Source organism: Chiloscyllium punctatum, chromosome 19 (genome assembly GCF_047496795.1).
Source record: "Chiloscyllium punctatum isolate Juve2018m chromosome 19, sChiPun1.3, whole genome shotgun sequence".
NCBI classification, from domain to species: domain Eukaryota; kingdom Metazoa; phylum Chordata; class Chondrichthyes; order Orectolobiformes; family Hemiscylliidae; genus Chiloscyllium; species Chiloscyllium punctatum.
The window spans coordinates 79,501,271-79,518,233 of record NC_092757.1 but is presented as its reverse complement, the minus strand read 5'-3'; the positions used below and the strand labels follow the sequence as shown (position 1 = coordinate 79,518,233).

At 40.9% G+C, this 16,963-nt stretch overlaps 1 protein-coding gene across 1 annotated transcript in view; it reads right to left on the bottom strand.

The window, feature by feature from the left end:
- LOC140491205 (nuclear pore membrane glycoprotein 210-like) overlaps window positions 1-16,963 on the bottom strand; it is a 187,561-nt gene that overhangs the window by 96,811 nt on the left and 73,787 nt on the right. Inside the window, exons 15-17 of the mRNA XM_072589184.1 lie at window positions 15,635-15,856; window positions 5,239-5,412; window positions 1,458-1,650 (exon numbers count right to left, since the gene is read on the bottom strand). Coding sequence (XP_072445285.1) covers window positions 1,458-1,650; window positions 5,239-5,412; window positions 15,635-15,856 — 589 coding nt within the window. The remainder of the gene's footprint in view (window positions 1-1,457; window positions 1,651-5,238; window positions 5,413-15,634; window positions 15,857-16,963) is intronic.

Here is a 16,963-nt window from a genome sequence, read left to right as displayed (position 1 = left end):
CCAATGAAAATTCTTAAGTAAAATAAATTGAGGCTGTTAAGTTGAAATTTGGGTATGACATGAGTTAACCCATAAATCCACATGAATTTCCAGCTGGGATGAGAATAAGGTAGGAGCATTAGTTACCTTCATAAGCAATAATGATATAAATCAGTTAAGATTCATTTTCCATTTATTCTTATTCAACAAAGTAGTCAGGTTAAAAAAATAATTACTTAGACTGCAGAAACACACTCAGATGCTGAAGCAGCAGTTGTTATAAAAATGCAACATGGCTGAACTGGCGTTAACTCTTATTTGGAAATAGTGTGAAGATAACACCATACCATGGAAAGAAAGACAAAGCAATGGAGTTAAGTCAAGGATAGGAATGAAGCACAGGCTTCAGAGACGAGATAGGATGGCCAGCTGGGAAGATTAGGAGTGGCGAGACCAGGGGGTATCAACCTTCTTACCACTTTTGGATTGTATGAAAAACAAGTTGTTTGTCTAAAACACAGCATATGAGAATTCAAGTACTGCCTACATGATTTACAATGTAAAAATAGCTAATGGATGATTGTTGAGTTAAGAGTGCTACCTTGGAATCTTTTGAGGCAGACACTCCAAACACTGGCTGAATAAATGATCATTGACCTGTACCTCAAGGTTCCTGAGATTATTCTGTAAAATAGTTTCCACGATATTGCCATGACTGCCACACCATTATTATGGTAATAAAATCCCTCCACAAGTGCTGATAACAGCCAAGCCCATCTTGTAAACATGGCCAAATGATTATTTTTGGAATGTTTGCGAGAGGGGGCAGGGAAGAAAATGTGCTAAGAGTGGCCAGAGGAAATGGTGGAGCTGGGTACAATTAAAAATACTATATGGAACACTGGTAGACTGTCAGGAGGCTGCATCAATTTATCAATTGAGAGACAGTGTACAATTGTTACACAGAAAATTCCAGTCATCATCTATACAATGCCTTTGATCGGCCCTGCAAGGGATATAATTGGCGATCTGGCCTTGCGAGAGGAAAGCTATAACATTATCCTTCTATCACAATCCATTCAACACAGCAGTTTTGAAATGGCCCTGGTCAGGAATGTGTTAATAGATTGTGATTCCCCATTGAAGGCAATTGGATAATGTGATTATGTTGCTGACAGCTCATTAGAATATATTAAAATGACAAAGAATTTCTAAAAGCTGTAATTTGCAGATCCAATATTGTTTCAGTTAAGTCATGAGCTGTCTGTTGCATACTCTTTTAAGTAGACTTAAGTTGTATGTTACTCGAATAGACTCTGCTGAGCAAATGTACTTTGTTTGCTGTGAAATGGTTTGTTTAAGTAAGTGCCACCATATTTCTATTGCATTGGTTTTCATAATGGTGAAAACTGATATTCTGTTATCCCATGATGATCCCTCATATTATGTGTTAGAGGTTTGTACACAGTATACATCACCATGAAGCCTCTTCTGTCCACTTCCATCATCTCTTAAGAACATTTCCATTTGTATTGCTGGATGAAAACTGCCCAAAGAAAAGTTGGATGATTTCCAATTAATTTGTAGTGAAGTGAAGTTATCAAATTTTCGACCATATTTATCGTAGGCTGTTAGCTCCAAAATTGTATTCCTGCAAAAGGAAACAGGTACCTACCCAAACAAAACAGTAAGTGTAAAAGTACCATAGAGGAAACTAAAACTTGTACTCCCTTAATATATTTTTGAAAAAAATGGTATCGATTACACAGAATTTCTATAGTAGTTAGAAAAATACTCTTCTAACAATTATAAAGATGCTGCACCAATGAAATCTAAAGTTTCACATTAAACAAATCTTATTTTATGTAAAAATACTTGGATAGCTTTTTCATTAAGTTATAAGTAATTTCCTAATTGGAAGTAAATTTATAATACTGAAGTGTCATTGCATGCAGACGTTGTTATATTCCATGTGGTTAAACATTAAAAAAAAAAGCTCCTAAATTCAAGCCATTAGAGTTTTGACAGTGCAGCATACTAAGAACTTTGCACAGTGATCCTTCAATTGTTTTGAATTCTTATTATAGCGAGTGGAGATTAAACTGGCAAAATAATGAAAATAGCAAAACAAAACCTTTGACATTTTAGTTAAAGAATAAAGCCCAACATTTTACTTGCAATTTTCCCATTTTCCTACCAAAAATTCAGGCCAAAACCAATTCAATCAATCAAAATCTGCACTGAATGTAACTTTCCCAAAATTAATTTATATAATAATCCAATATAACTCTTGGAATATAAGACACATATAGACCAATTGTGCCATGCAGCCTGTCCTGTGAGAAGGTGTTTGTGTATGTGTGCATGCAGGTGGAACCCAGGGCGATAGTGAGGAAAGATATCAGTCTGAGACTGAAACAGTTGGCAAAAGGAGTCAGTCAAACAGTCAGGGCAGGCAAGAACAACGCAGAAAACAGTGTAGGATTGACATATTAAACTGCATTTATTTCAGTGCAAGAAGTGGAACAGCTAAGACAGATGAACTCAGGCCATGTTTGGGGACATAAGACTGAGATATCATAGCAATTACAGAGAAGTGGCTCAGGGATGGTCAGGACTGTCAGTTTAAACGTTCCAGGACATAGATGCTGTAGGAAGGACGGGGAAGGGTTGTGGACAAAAGTGGATGGGTGTGGCATTTTTGATGAGGGATAACATTAAGTCTGTACTTAGGGAGGATTTTCCTGGAAAACATCCAGTGAACTTATTTGGGTGGAACTGACAAATAAGAATGGACCACCTTATTCGGATTGTACTATAAAACCCCCAGCAGTCAGCAGGAAATTAAAAAACAAATTTGTAAGATCTCAGTTATCTGTAAGAATAATAGGATAGTTATGGTAGAAGATTTTGACACAGACTTGGACTGCCGTAGTGTTACGGGCTTGGATGGAGAGGAATATGTTAAGTGAATTCTAATTCAATATTGGATATACCTTCTTGAGAAAGTGCAAAACTTGACCTTCTCCTGGGAAAAGAAATGATTCAGTATTTTGTATACCTACTTGGGAAATAAGGCAGGACAGGTGACTGAGGTGTCAGTGGAGATGCACTGGGGCTAGTGACTGTAATGGTATTAGTTTTAAAGTAACACCAGAAAAAGATACACCGGATCTAAAAGTTAAAGTTCTAAATTAGAGGAAGATTAATTTTGACAGTATCAGGCAAGAACTTGCAAAAGTTGATTGGAGTGGATGTTTGCAGGTAAAGGGGTGGTTGGAAAATGGGAAGCCTTCAAAAAGGAAGTAACTGAAGTTCAGAGACAATATGTTCCTGTTAGGTGGATGAAGAGAATACCGACTTGACTAGAGAAATTGAAGTTTTGGTCAAGAATAAGAAGGAAGCATATATCAGGTACAACCAGCACAGATCGTGAATCCTTAGAAGAGTAAAAGGTAGTAGGAGTATGCTTAAGAGGGTAACCAGGAAGGCAAAAAGGGGACATGAGAAGCTTTGGCAAACAGGGTCAAGGAGAATTCAAAGGGATTCTACAAATACATTACCGACAAAAGGGTAAGTAGGGAGGGAATAGGGCCCCTTAAAGATTAACAAGGCCACCTATGTTCGGAACCATAGGAGTTGGGGGAGATACTAAACAAGTATTCTGCATCAGTGTTTACTTTGGAGAGAATAAAGAAGAGAGAGAATGTGTGGTAATAAATAGCAACATCTTAAAAAATGTCCATATTACAGAGGTGGTGGTACTGGACGTCTTAAAACACATAAAGATGGATAAATCCGTCAGACCTGATCAGGTATACCCTAGAACTCTTTGGGAAGCTAGGGAAGTGATTGCTGGGCTCTTGCTGAGATACTTGTATCATTGATAGTCACAGGTGAGGTGCCAAAGACTGGAGGTTGGCTAACATGGTGCTACTATTTAAGAAAGGTGTTAAGGAAAAGCCAGGGAACTATAGACCAGTGAACTTGACACTGGAGGGAATCCTGAGGGACAGGATTTACATGTATTTATTGTCGGGTCCACTGCTTTTCATCATTTAGAAAAATGATTTGGATGTGAACATAGGATGTATAGTTGCTAAGCTTGCAGATGACACCAAAATTGGAGATGCAGTGGTCAGCAAAGAAAGTTATCTCAGACTAAAATGGGATTATAATGAGATGGCCAATGGGCTGAGGAGTGGCAGATAGAGCTTAATTTAGATAAATTTGAGGTGTTGCATTTTCAAAAGGCAAATCAGGGCTGGACTTATACAATTAATACTAAGTTCCTGGGGAGAGTTGCGGAACAAAGAGACCTTGGACTGCAGGTTCATAGTTCCTTGAAAGTGGAGTCACAGGTGGATAGGATAGTGAAGAAGGTGTTTGGTATGCTTGCCTTTATCGGTCATGTTGCGGATGCACTATTAGACCACTTTTGGAACACTGCGTGCAATTCTGGTCTTCCTCTTATAGGAAGAATGTTGTGGAACTTGGAAGGGTTCAGAAAGTTTGCAAAGATGTTGCCAGATTTGTAGGATTTGAGCTACCAGAAGAGGTTGAATAGACTGGGGCTGTTTTCCCTGGAATGCTGGAAGCTGAGGGGTGACATCATAGAGGATTATAAAATCATGAGGAGCATGGATAGGGTAAACAGACAAAGTTTTTTTCCCTTAAGTGGGGGAGCAAAGGTTTAAGGTGAGAGGGGCAAGATTTAAAAGGGACTTAAGGGGTAACCTTTTCACGCAGAGGGTGGTACGTGCATGGAATGAGCTGCCAGAGAAAGTGGTGGAGGCTGGTACAATTACAACATTTAAAAGGTATCTGCATGGGTATATGAATAGAAAGGGTTTAGAGAGATATGGGCCAAGTGATGGCAAATGGGACTCATTTCTTTAGGATATCTTGTCGGCATGATAACTTGGACCGAAAGATCTTTTTCTGTGCTGTGCTGTCTACCTCTATGATTCCAGCAGAATAGTAGATTTAAATTTATTTTGGTTGTCTAACTGCTTCATGTTGATTATATAGTCTTACATTTTGTTTTATTTTAAATTACTGTTTTTCATCACCAACTAACAAATTAAACTTAAGCAAAATTCTATCAAATCTTACCCGTTGTTTCAAAAACAAAAGTACTGGGGAAACTCAGTAGTTCTGGTATCATCATTCTCTCCATAGATACTGCTGAGATCCCCCAGCAATTTCTGTTTTCATTTCAGATTTCCATGCTTCCAAAGTTCTTTGATTTTTGCTTACCAATTGTTTGTTGTGCTGCAACAGGGGACACGGAAGACCAAATTCACGTGACTTGTAAACAGCAGCCAAAGTGACACTGGTAGGCACAGCACAAACAAACTTCACTTTAATCGATTCAATGGCTGGATGGGGGTTCAGTAAGCTTGGATGATTACCAACTTTAAATGTCAGAAACTAAGGAAGAAGATTTGAAATGAAAATATTCAAAAGCTGAGTATGAACAATAATTTAGTTTTGTTAAAATTACATCTATTTTTGTGACTGGAAAAGAATGAGAGAATACTTCGCTAAACCAAGGAAGCTGACAAGATGATGCTGTAGCTTTAAAACTAGCAACTGGATCTACAACATAGCTTTTTTTTCCAGGCAGCGAGGAGAATGCTCAGCAGAATGGCAGTGTATGTGCATGATTGGCTTTTCAATTGACTGGTTGTTGGCGGTTTAGCAGAATAACAACCATTTGCTTGGTTTCTGGGCAGGTGGCTTGGGTGTAGACAATACATCAGAATTATCCAAACTGTGAAAAGGTGACTAATCAAGTTTTGAGAAGATTTGTAGCTCAGGTTCAGGTTCTGGATTGTAGGTTCACTCGCTGAGCTGGGAGGTTCATTTCCAGACATTTCTTCACCCTACTAGGTAACAACTTCAGTGGGCCTCAGGCAAAGCACTGTTTATGATTCCTGCTTTCTATTTATATGTTTGGGTTGGTGATGTTATTTCCTTTTTTTTCTCAGGGTGTGGTAGATGGGGTCTAACTCGATGTGTTTGTTGATAGAGTTCCGGTTGGAATGTCACGTTTCTAGGAATTCTCGTGCGTGTCTCTGTTTGGCTTGTCCTAAGATGGATGTGTTGTCCCAGTCGAAGTGGTGTCCTTCCTTATCTGTATGTAAGGGTACTAGTGAGAGAGGGTCATGTTGTTTTGTGGCTAGTTGGTGTTCATGTATCCTGGTGGCTAGTTTTCTGCCTGTTTGTCCAATGTAGTGTTTGTTACAATTCTTGCACGGTATTTTGTAAATGACGTTAGGTTTGCTTCTTGTCCCTATAGAGTCTTTCAAGTTCATTAGCTGCTGTTTTAGTGTGTTGGTGGGTTTATGGCTACCATGATGCCAAGGGGTCTGAGTAGTCTGGCAGTCATTTCAGAGATGTCTTTGACGTAGGGGAGAGTGGCTAGAGTTTCTGGACGTGGTTTGTCTGCTTGTTTGAGTTTGCTGCTGAGAAATTGGCTGTGTTCATTAGATACCCATTCTATTTGAATGCATGGTATAAGTGATTTTTCTCTGCTCTGCGTAGTTCCTCTGTGCTGCAGTGTGTGTTGGCTTGTTGAAATAATGTTCTGATGCAGCTTTGTTTGTGGATGTTGGGATGATTGCTTCTGTAGTTCAATATTTGGTCTGTACGTGTTGTTTTACTGTAGACGCTGGTTTGAAGCTGCCCATTGGCTGTTCGTTCTACTGCGATGTCTAGGAATGGCAGTTTGTTGTTGATTTTCTCCTCTTTAGTGAATTTTATGCCAATAAGGGTATTATTGATGGCCTTGAAGGTTTTCTCTAATTTCTTTTGTTTAATGATGACAAAGGTGTCATCCACTTAGTGAACCCAAAGTTTGGGTTGGATGGTTGGCGGAGCTGTTTGTTCGAGTCTCTGTTTTACTGCCTCTGCTAAGAACCCTGATATCGGAGATCCCATGGATGTTCCATTGGTTTGTCTGTAGGTTTTGTTGTTGAAGGTGAACTGTGTGTTAAGGCATAGGTCCAGTAGCTTGATGATACTATCCTTGCTGATGAAGTTAGTGGTGTTTGGTGTATGTGTCTTTGCATCTTCTAATAGTGTAGTCAGTGTTTCCTTGGCCAGGTTAATGTTGATTGATGTAAATAGGGCTGTTACATCAAAGGAGACCAACCTTTGATGTAACAGACCTCTTCTACCTTAGTGTCTTTGATGGTCTTCAGGAATTCTTGGGTGGAGTGGATGGAGTGGTGTGAGTCTTCTACTAAGTATTTTAGTCTTTGATGTAGCTCCTTGGCTAATCCATTAGTTGGTGTTCCAGGTAGCGAGACTATGGGTCTGAGGGGGGCTCCTGGTTTGTGAATTTTGGGTAATCCATAGAAGCGTGGTGTGTTGGATCCGTCTGGTTTCATTTTTTGGAAATCGGTCTTATTTATTTCTCCAGATTTCTGAAGTTTTTTGAGTAAGCCTGTGATTTGGTTCTCTAGTTGTGGGGTTGAGTCTATCGCCATTTGTTGGTAAGTGTTGGTATCTGTAAGTAGTGCATTCACTTTTTCAATGTAGTCTCTTCGATTTAGAATGACTGTCAAGCTCCTTTGTCGGCAGGTGGGATATCAATGTTTTTATCTTCTTTTAAGTCTTTCCAGTGCTTTCCTTTCTTGTGTCTTGAGCGTGTTTCCTTCCTTTTTTCTGCTTAATGTTGGTGCGACTATCTGTCTGATGGTTTGCTGGGCTTCTTCTGTTGGTTGCCTTTTAGTGTTGTTTCTAATGCTGCTAAGAAATCTTCCTTGTCCGCATCCTGGCAGTTGTAATTTAATCCTCTTACTAAGACAGCTTTATCTTCCTCCTGTGTGGAGAAGTAACAGAAAATCTCCTGGTTGCTGTTTTCAGTAACAAATTTCCTAAGACCTTCTCTCTGCAAATCTCCTTGTTGTAGCCTTCAGAATACTAAAAGGATGAATCCTCAACCAGTGAATGAAGGACTGAGAATTAGGGAATCTATAACGATTTTTTTCCCTTTCCCACCCATAATAATTGCATCTCTTTGTGTGGGTTTGCACGTGTATGGGAATTTGAAAAAGAGGTTGCGTTTTGTTCATGTTTCATTCTTGCCATTTGTTAAAAACAGTTTGATTACAATAAATAGTTATTTTCCTGTTAATGAAAATCAAGGTGTGTATATTATTTAACTTGAATTGGACAGTTTGGTGGTTTAATCAGAATTTTAACATTTGTAACATCTCAGTGAATAGTGAGGCTTAATTCAAGTGCATTAGCTTAGTAAATTGAGACAGATTACACTCTAAATTAATTTACTTTATCTAGCACAAACAATTCAGAAAATAATTACTGTTTTTATTGCCCCGACCATATGGTCAACAAAATAACTCGAAATTGAAAAACTTAAATACAGCTTGTTTCAGCAGTAAAAATTTGAATTGCTGCATTCACAAATTTCAAGGATGGATGTTGTAAGCAGTAGCTTGTAAGTGATGAAAAAGTTGAAACCAGTAGCAAGATCAACATCATGAGGCTAGAGAGTTCATTCATAAGTGGCTGTTCCTCAACCTGCTGGTGCATGCGTTCAGGCTTCTGTATCTTCTGCCTAAGAGAAGTTGTAGATCATTACCAGGGTGCAATGTATCTTTGATGATGTTGGCAACCTTTCCACAGCAGCAAGCTGTCCGTGGACAGAAGGCTGGCTTCCACGATAATCTGGGATATGCACAGCACTTTCTATTGTGTCTTACTGTCCTGGGCAAAGCAGTTGCCATACCTGGCTGTTATATGCCTGGACAGTATGCTTTCACTGGTGCAAGTGTAGAAGTTGGTGAGGGTCCTTATGGACATGCCAAACTTCTTGAGCCGCTGGAGGAAGAAGCAGCATTGTTGTGCCTTGGCCACTGCATCTACATGGAAGTCCAGGACAGGTTATCTGTTATCATCCCTCTGAGGAACTTGACCCTCTCTACCCTCTCAATCTCAGTTCCGTTGATGTAGAACGGGCTGTGTTCTTTTCCGTTCTTTCTGAAGTGAATGACCTGTTCTTTACTTTTGCCAATATTGAGAGAGAAGTTGTTCTCATTGCACCACGTTACCAAGCCCTCTATCTCCCTTCTGTATTTCCACTCAGTATTCTGAGATATCTGTCCTACTATGGTGGTGTTGTCAGCAATCTTGTTGCCAAATTCCAAATGAATGGCACCAACATAGTCTTGGGTGTACAGGTAACACAGTTAGGGTACTGAGGACGCAACCTTGGGGGAGAATTCAGTGTTGAGTGTTATTGTGGAAGTGGTGCAGTCGCCTGTCTTCACTGATTGCGGTCTGTGGGTCAGAAAGCTGAGGACTCAGTTGTAGAGGGTGGAGCCAAAATCAAGCTCATGGAGTATGGGGATCAATCTAGAAGGAATTGAAGAAAGAGCTGTAGTCAATGAGCAGGAGTTTAACGTAGGTGTCATCGTTGTCCAGATATTCCAGGTAAGTGTGCAGGGCTAGGGATATGGCATCTGCTGTGGACCCGTTACATCAGTAGCAAATTGCAAGGATCCAAACAAGTTGGGGGACTGAAAGTGATGTGGGCCATGACCAGCCTCTCAAAGCACTTAATGATTAGTGAGGTCAGTGTCACTGGGTGGTAACCATTAAGGCATACTACACGTGCTTTCTTAGTTACGGGATTGATGGTGGTCTTCTTGAAACAGGTCAGGCCTTTGGCTTGGGGAGGGAGAGGTTGTAGATGTCAGTGAATACCTCTGGCAGTTGGTCCAGACCGGATTGGAGTGCTCAGCCAGGGACACCATCCCGACCCATCGCTTTCCTCCAGTTGACCGATCTAATGTCTACAGCGGTGACCGAGGGAAATGGGTATACCTGGGGCAATTGGGGCAAGAATCACCACACCGCTGTCATTCTGTTCAAACTGAGCCTTGAAAACATTAAGGTGATATATGTCTTTGTCTGCTATCTTGCTCAGCTTGGTTTTGTATCCCGTAATGTTGTTGAAACCTTTCCATAGGCGGGAGTCTGTTGGTAGGTTTGGGCCTCTAACTTAGACCATAAGACCTAGGAGCGGAAGTAAGGCCATTCGGCCCATTGAGTCCACTCCGCCATTCAATCATGGCTGATGGGCATTTCAACTCCACTTACCCACATTCTCCCCGTAGCCCTTAATTCCTTGTAACATCAAGAATTTATCAATTTCTGCTTTGAAGACATTTAGCGTCCCAGCCTCCACTACACTCGGTGGCAATGAATTCCACAGGCCCACCACTCTCTGGCTGAAGAAATGTCGCCGCATTTCTGTTCTAAATTTACCCCCTCTAATTCTAAGGCTGTATCCATGGGTCTAAGTCTCCTCGCCTAAGGGAAACAATTTCCCAGCGTCCACCCGCACCAAGCCATGTATTATCTTGTAAGCTTCTATTAGATCTCCCCTTAATCTTCTAAACTCCAATGAATACAATCCCAGGATCCTCAACTGTTCCTCATATGTTAGGCCTACCATTCCAGGGATCATCAGTGTAAATCTCCGCTGGACACGCTCCAGTGCCACTATGTCCTTCCTGAGGTGTGGGGACCAAAACTGGACACAGTACTCCAAATGGGGCCTAACCAGAGCTTTATAAAGTCTCAGTTGCACAACAGTGCTTTTATATTCCAACCCTCTTGAGATAAATGTCAACATTGCATTCGCTTTCTTAATCACGGACTCAACCTGCATGTTTACCTTTACAGAATCCTCAACTAGCACTCCCAGATCCTGCTGTACTTTGGCTTTACGAATTTTCTTACCATTTAGAAAGTAGTCCATGCTTGTATTCTTTTTTCCAAAGTGCAAGACATCGCATTTGCTCACATTGAATTCCATCAGCCATTTCCTGGACCACTCCTCCAAACTGTCTAGATCCTTCTACAGCCTCCCCACTTCCTCAGTACTACCTGCCTGTCCACCTAACTTTATATCATTGGCAAACTTCGCTAGAATGCCCCCAGTCCCTTCATCCAGATCATATATAATGTGAACAGCTGTGGCGCCAACACTGAACCCTGCGGGACACCGCTTGTCACCGGCTGCCATTCTGAAAAAGAACCTTTTATCCCAACTCTCTGCCTTCTGTCAGACAGCCAATCCTCAATCCATACCAGTTGCTCACCTCGAACACCATGGGCCCTCACCTTGCTCAGCAGCCTCCTGTATGGCACCTTATCAAAGGCCTTTTGGAAGTCTAGGTAGACCACATCCACTGGGTTTCCCCGGTCCAACCTACTTATCACCTCTTCAAAGAACTCCAACAAGTTTGTCATACACGACCTCTCCTTACTAAATCCATGTTGACTTGTTCTAATCTGACCCTACTCTTCCAAGAATTTAGAAACCTCATCCTTAATGATGGATTCTAGAATTTTACCAACAACCGAGGTTAGGCTAATTAGCCTATAATTTTCCATCTTTTGCTTTGATTCTTTCTTGAACAAGGGGAATACAACAGCAATCTTCCAATCATCCGGGACTTTCCCTGACTCCAGTGACTTTTGTAAGATCTCAACCAACGCCTCCGTTATTTCCTCAGCCACCTCCCTCAGAACTCGAGGATGTAACCCATCAGGGCCAGGAGATTTATCAATTTTAAGACCTTCCAGCTTTTCTAGCATTTCTTCTTTTGTAATGGCAACCATACTCAACTCAGCCCCCTGACTCCCTTTAATTGTTGGGATATTACTCATGTCTTCCACTATGAAGACTGATGCAAAGTACTTATTAAGTTCTCCTGCTATTTCCCTATCTCCCATCACTAGGCTTCCAGCATCAGTTTGAAGTGGCCCAATGTCTACTCTTGCCTGTCGTTTGTTTCTTATGTATTGAAAGAAACTTTTACTATCATTTCTAATATTACTGGCTAGCCTACCTTCATATTTGATCCTCTCCTTATTTCTCTCTTTGTTATCCTCTGCTTGTTTTTGTAGCCTTCCCAATCTTCTGATTTCCCAGTGCTCTTGGTCACTTTATAGGTTCTCTCTTTTTCTTTGATAGATTTCCTGACTTCCTTTGTCAGCTATGGCTGTCTAATCCCTCCCCGGATAATCTTTCTCTTCTTGAGGATGAACTTCTGTACAGTGTCCTCAATTTTACCCACAAACTCCTGCCATTTTTTGCTCTACTGTCTTCCCTGCTAGGCTCTGCTTCCAGTCTATTTTCGTCAGTTCCTCTCTCATGCCCTCATAATTACCTTTATTTAACTGTAACACCATTACATCCGATTTTGCCTTCTCTCTTTCAAACTGCAGACTGAACTCTACCATATTATGATCGCTGCTTCCTAAGCGTGCCCTTACTTTATAAAAAATCTTAAAGTCTGGTTCATTACATAGCACTAGGTCCAGAATAGCCTGCTCCCTTGTGGGCTCCATGACAAGCTGTTCCAAAAAGCCGTCCTGTAAGCATTCCATGAATTCCCTTTCTTTGGATCCACTGGCAACATTATTTACCCAGTCCACCTGCATATTGAAGTCTCCCATGATCACTGTGACCTTGCCTTTCTGACATGCCTTCTCTATTTCCTGGTACATGTTGCGCCCCTGGTCCTGGTCTGTACATAACTGCCACTATGGTTTTTTTGCCTTTGTGGTTCCTCAATTCCACCCACACAGACTCCACATCATCCGACGCTATGTCATTCAGCGCCATAGATTTAATTTTGTTCTTAACTAACAAGGCATCCCTGCCCCCTCTGCCCACCTCCCTGTCTTTTCGATAAGTTGAAAACCCTTGGATGTTTAACTGCCAGTCCTGACCCCCCTGTAACTACGTCTCTGTGATGCCGACCACATCATAATCATTCACTATGATCTGTGCCATTAGTTCATCTGCTTTGTTATGAATGCTACGAGTATTCAGGTAAAGTGCCTTAATGCTAACTTTCTTATCATTAGAGATATTGGAAAGTCATAAGGTGTCTTAAGTTATCCTTCCTTTTTGCTGCATTTCCAGTCTGTCTCAAGTTTAAATCCGCCTGCACATATGCTATCCTGCCACTTATCTTTCCATTTAACGCTATACTCCCTGTTGCTTTCACTTTCCCTTCCCCCCAACTCAGAAGTTTAAAGTCCTACTGACTACCCTATTTATCTTCTTCGCTAGAACACTGGTACCTGATCGGTTCAGGTGGAGATCATCCCAACGGCACAGATTGCCCCCGGTTCCAAAACTGATGCCAATGCCCCATAAAGTGGAATCCCTCTTTCCCACACCAATCTCTTAGCCACGTGTTTACTTCCCTAATTTTCTTATCCCTATGCCAATTGGCACGTGGCTCAGGCAGTAATCGGAAATTATGACCCTTGAGGACCTGTACTTCAATTTCCTTCCTAGTGCTCAATAATCCCCAAACAGGTCCTCCACCCTAGTCTTGCCTATGTTGTTAGTCCCAACGTGGACCACAATAACTGGATCCTCCCCCTCCCGCTCCAATATCCTTTCAAGCTGGTCAGAGATGTCCCGAACCCTGGCACCAGGTAGGCAACACACCATGCGAGACTCCCGATCCGGCTTGCAAAGGATACTATCTGTCTCCCTAATCATAGAATCCCCTATAACAACTACTTGTCTTTTTGCTCCCCCCCCTCTTGAATGGCCTTCTGCACCATGGTGCCGTGGTCAGCTGGCTCATCCTGTCCAGAGCCCTTTTCCTCATCCGAACAGGGAGCAAGAATCTCATAGCTGTTGGACAAGGTCAAGGGTTGAGGCTCCTGCACTCCTGAACTCAGGTTCCCCCTACCTGCCTCACTTACAGTCACACTCTGATGTCCCTGATCACTAACTGAATGTGAATTACTTAATCTCCCAGGTGTGACTGCCTCCTGAAACAGTGTCCAGGTAACTCTCCCCCTCCCGGATGCGCCGCAGTGTTTGAAGCTCAGATTCCAGATCATCAACTCTGATCCGGGAGTTCTTCCAGCAACCAACACTTGCTGCAGATGTGGTCACTGCCGTTCACAATGGGATCAACCAGCTCCCACATCATACAGCTACAGCACATCACCTGCCCAGCCATCTCTGCTTAGTTAATTAATTTATTACTTTGTACAGGTTTGAGTTAAAATACTGTCTGATACCTCTCTGCTATAGTCTTTTTCTAAAAACAAATTTGGTTTTCTAAAAACCAACTTGGTCCAGTGTTGCCTCTTGGCATCCCTGATGGCTTTGTGAAGGTCATATCTGAATTTCCTGTATTGGTCTGGGTCATCTGAAGACCAGATAGGCAGCAATCAAGTCAGTAGGGAGTGGATTTGCCAGTTCATCCAAGATTTACAGTTGGGGAACAACTGGATTGACTTCTTTGGTATACAGTCCCCCACACATTTGCTAATGAAGTCCATGACTGTGGTGGCGTACTTGTCTAGGTTTTCTACCTGATCAGGTCTGTTTTCTTTAGAGTTTACCAAGTTAAGGGATGATTGACCAAGATATTAAACAGGAAAAGAGAGAGTTCATAAACATAAGCTGTTTCCATTGATTGGAGACTCTAGAACTGGGGACACAGTTTGAAAATTAGGGACATACCTAAAAGGTATGGAACACTCATCCACAAATGGCAGTTGATGCAAGATCATTTATTATTTTTAAATCTGACAGATAAATTTTTAAGCAAAGGTATTAAGGGATATAGGTCAAAGACAGATATATGGGTCTAGGAGACAGATCAACCATGATTTCACTGAATGGTGGAATAGGCTGAAGGGGGTGAATGATCTACATCTATTCGTGAAACATGGTGGACATTTAAACAGTTGACTGGAGTTGGAGGCTCCACAAATATTTCTATCCTCAATGATGGAGAAGTTCAACACATCAGTGCAACAATCTTCAGCCAGAAATTCCAAATGATTGATTCATCATCTTGGCTTTTATCAGACATCCCCAGCATCACTGGTCAGTCATTAGCCAATGTGATCTACTCTGGGTGATAGCAAGAAACAGTTGGAGGAAGTGGGTACTGAAATGGATATGGGCTCTGATAACATTCCTGAACTTTCCAAGCCCCTAACCATGCTGTTTGAGTATATATTTTGCACATGAGAAATAGGACAAAACCAATCCAGCTAAATCATCACCCAATCATGCTACTCTTGATGAAGCAATGCAAGATATCACCAACATTACTATTTGGCAGCATTCTCTCCACAGATTCTGTCAGACCTGCTGGGTTTCTCCAGAAATTTGTTTTGATTCTTTCAGACAAAACTTGCTTAGTAATTAACACATAAAATACTGGAGAACCTCGACGATTGTGGCGAGAGAAACTGAGTTGATGTTTTTGAGTCTGTTAATACTCTTCTTCAGAACTGTTCTGAGCCACAGCATCCGGAATTGAAAATATATGACTACCCCTAGAGTGTTGCTAGGTCAAAATTCTGGAACTCTCTCCTGCATTGTGGATTTATCTACAGCAAAAGGACTACTACAGCTCAAGAGGGCAACTCACCACCATCTTTTCAAGGGCAACTAAGCATGGCAATAAATGATAACCCAGCTAGTGACACATACATCCCATGAATGAATTAAAAAACACTTAAGCTGTTTGCACTGTAGAAGCAGATATCCTTAACACTATAACTCATTAATTTTGCAAAGCTAACTTTTACAATATTGCTGCGTAATACCTCTTACCTGTTCTCCCAAGGATACACAAATGATTCTAAACCCATGGTGATTTTTCTTTTTTACCAATGGAGCTCTTTGTTGTTTGATGATTACTGCTTCCCCCTTTTCGCCAATCAGATCTGTGAAAAATCCAGATGGTTCTAACACCCAAGGTCTAGGTCCTCCTTCAAACAGCATTTCTTTTGAAGAAGTCAGTGTGACTATAGCAACAGCAACTGGATCAATAGCCTGACATTATAAGAATAGTATGTATTACTGAACTACTCTGCTGGATGAAATCAGATCTATTAACAAAAATAGGCTTACCCTTGTTAGTAAAATCTTTGTAACTTGAATATAAATTTGTGAACATGTGGCACATGTCACACACTGCAGAAATGGACTGTGAAAGCTGCTCAACTATAACAATAATACATCGCACTTCTGGGGAAAACCAACAATGGATGGGTAATTTGCCATGAGACCTAGGGACATTGATAGTCCATTTGGTCTATCAAGTTCATTCTGCCATTTAATGAGAACACATTGATCTCAATCCTATCCTCCCATCTTTACCACATAATCTTGGATTCCTTTATTTAGAAGCTAGTGCTTCCAAATAAACCCATTGGACTATAATCTGATGTAGATTTTTAATTTTGTCCATTAGAACTGACTATTAGACCAAATAATGAGCAGAATCCGTGTGCATATTTCTGTAATTAACTCGAGAAAAGCTAACAATCTAGACATGAACTCCAGGATCCTCATGGTCTGTACCAATCAACTAATCACTGCTATTTAGCTCCACAATTGAAGACCTGTGTGTCATTTTCTTACATGCCTAAGTAATGTAGAGGTAATTTCACAGTCTTTAATTTTTAGACAAGAGATCCCCTTTCCCTTAGGCAAGTTAATAAATACTCTTTCCTCCTGCACAACATCAACATTTCAAGTGAATTTACTTAAGAATCTGCTCCAATAACAGGTTTTTATAAGGCCTGAGGAATGAGATAAAAATTATGTATAAAACACTGAAAAACATATTATCCAGTCAGACCAATCATGATTTCACGAATTAATATTCACAAAACTTGCACATATGAATATGAACAAATATAACAATCCAAGTAAAGACATATAGCCAAGTACTCTCTCAAACAATCTTCAAAAGGAACAGTACAGGAAACACTGAATAGGCAGTCTTCTTTTAAGATGGTAATTAGATGCACTTACATTAATTTACTTGTTTTATTCATTACATTTGCATGGTTTGCTTATGAAAGTGCACATCTGAAGGTATTATTAGCTTTCTGGTGCTTTTATCTGCATTTCAGTATTAATCCTGGTATCAAC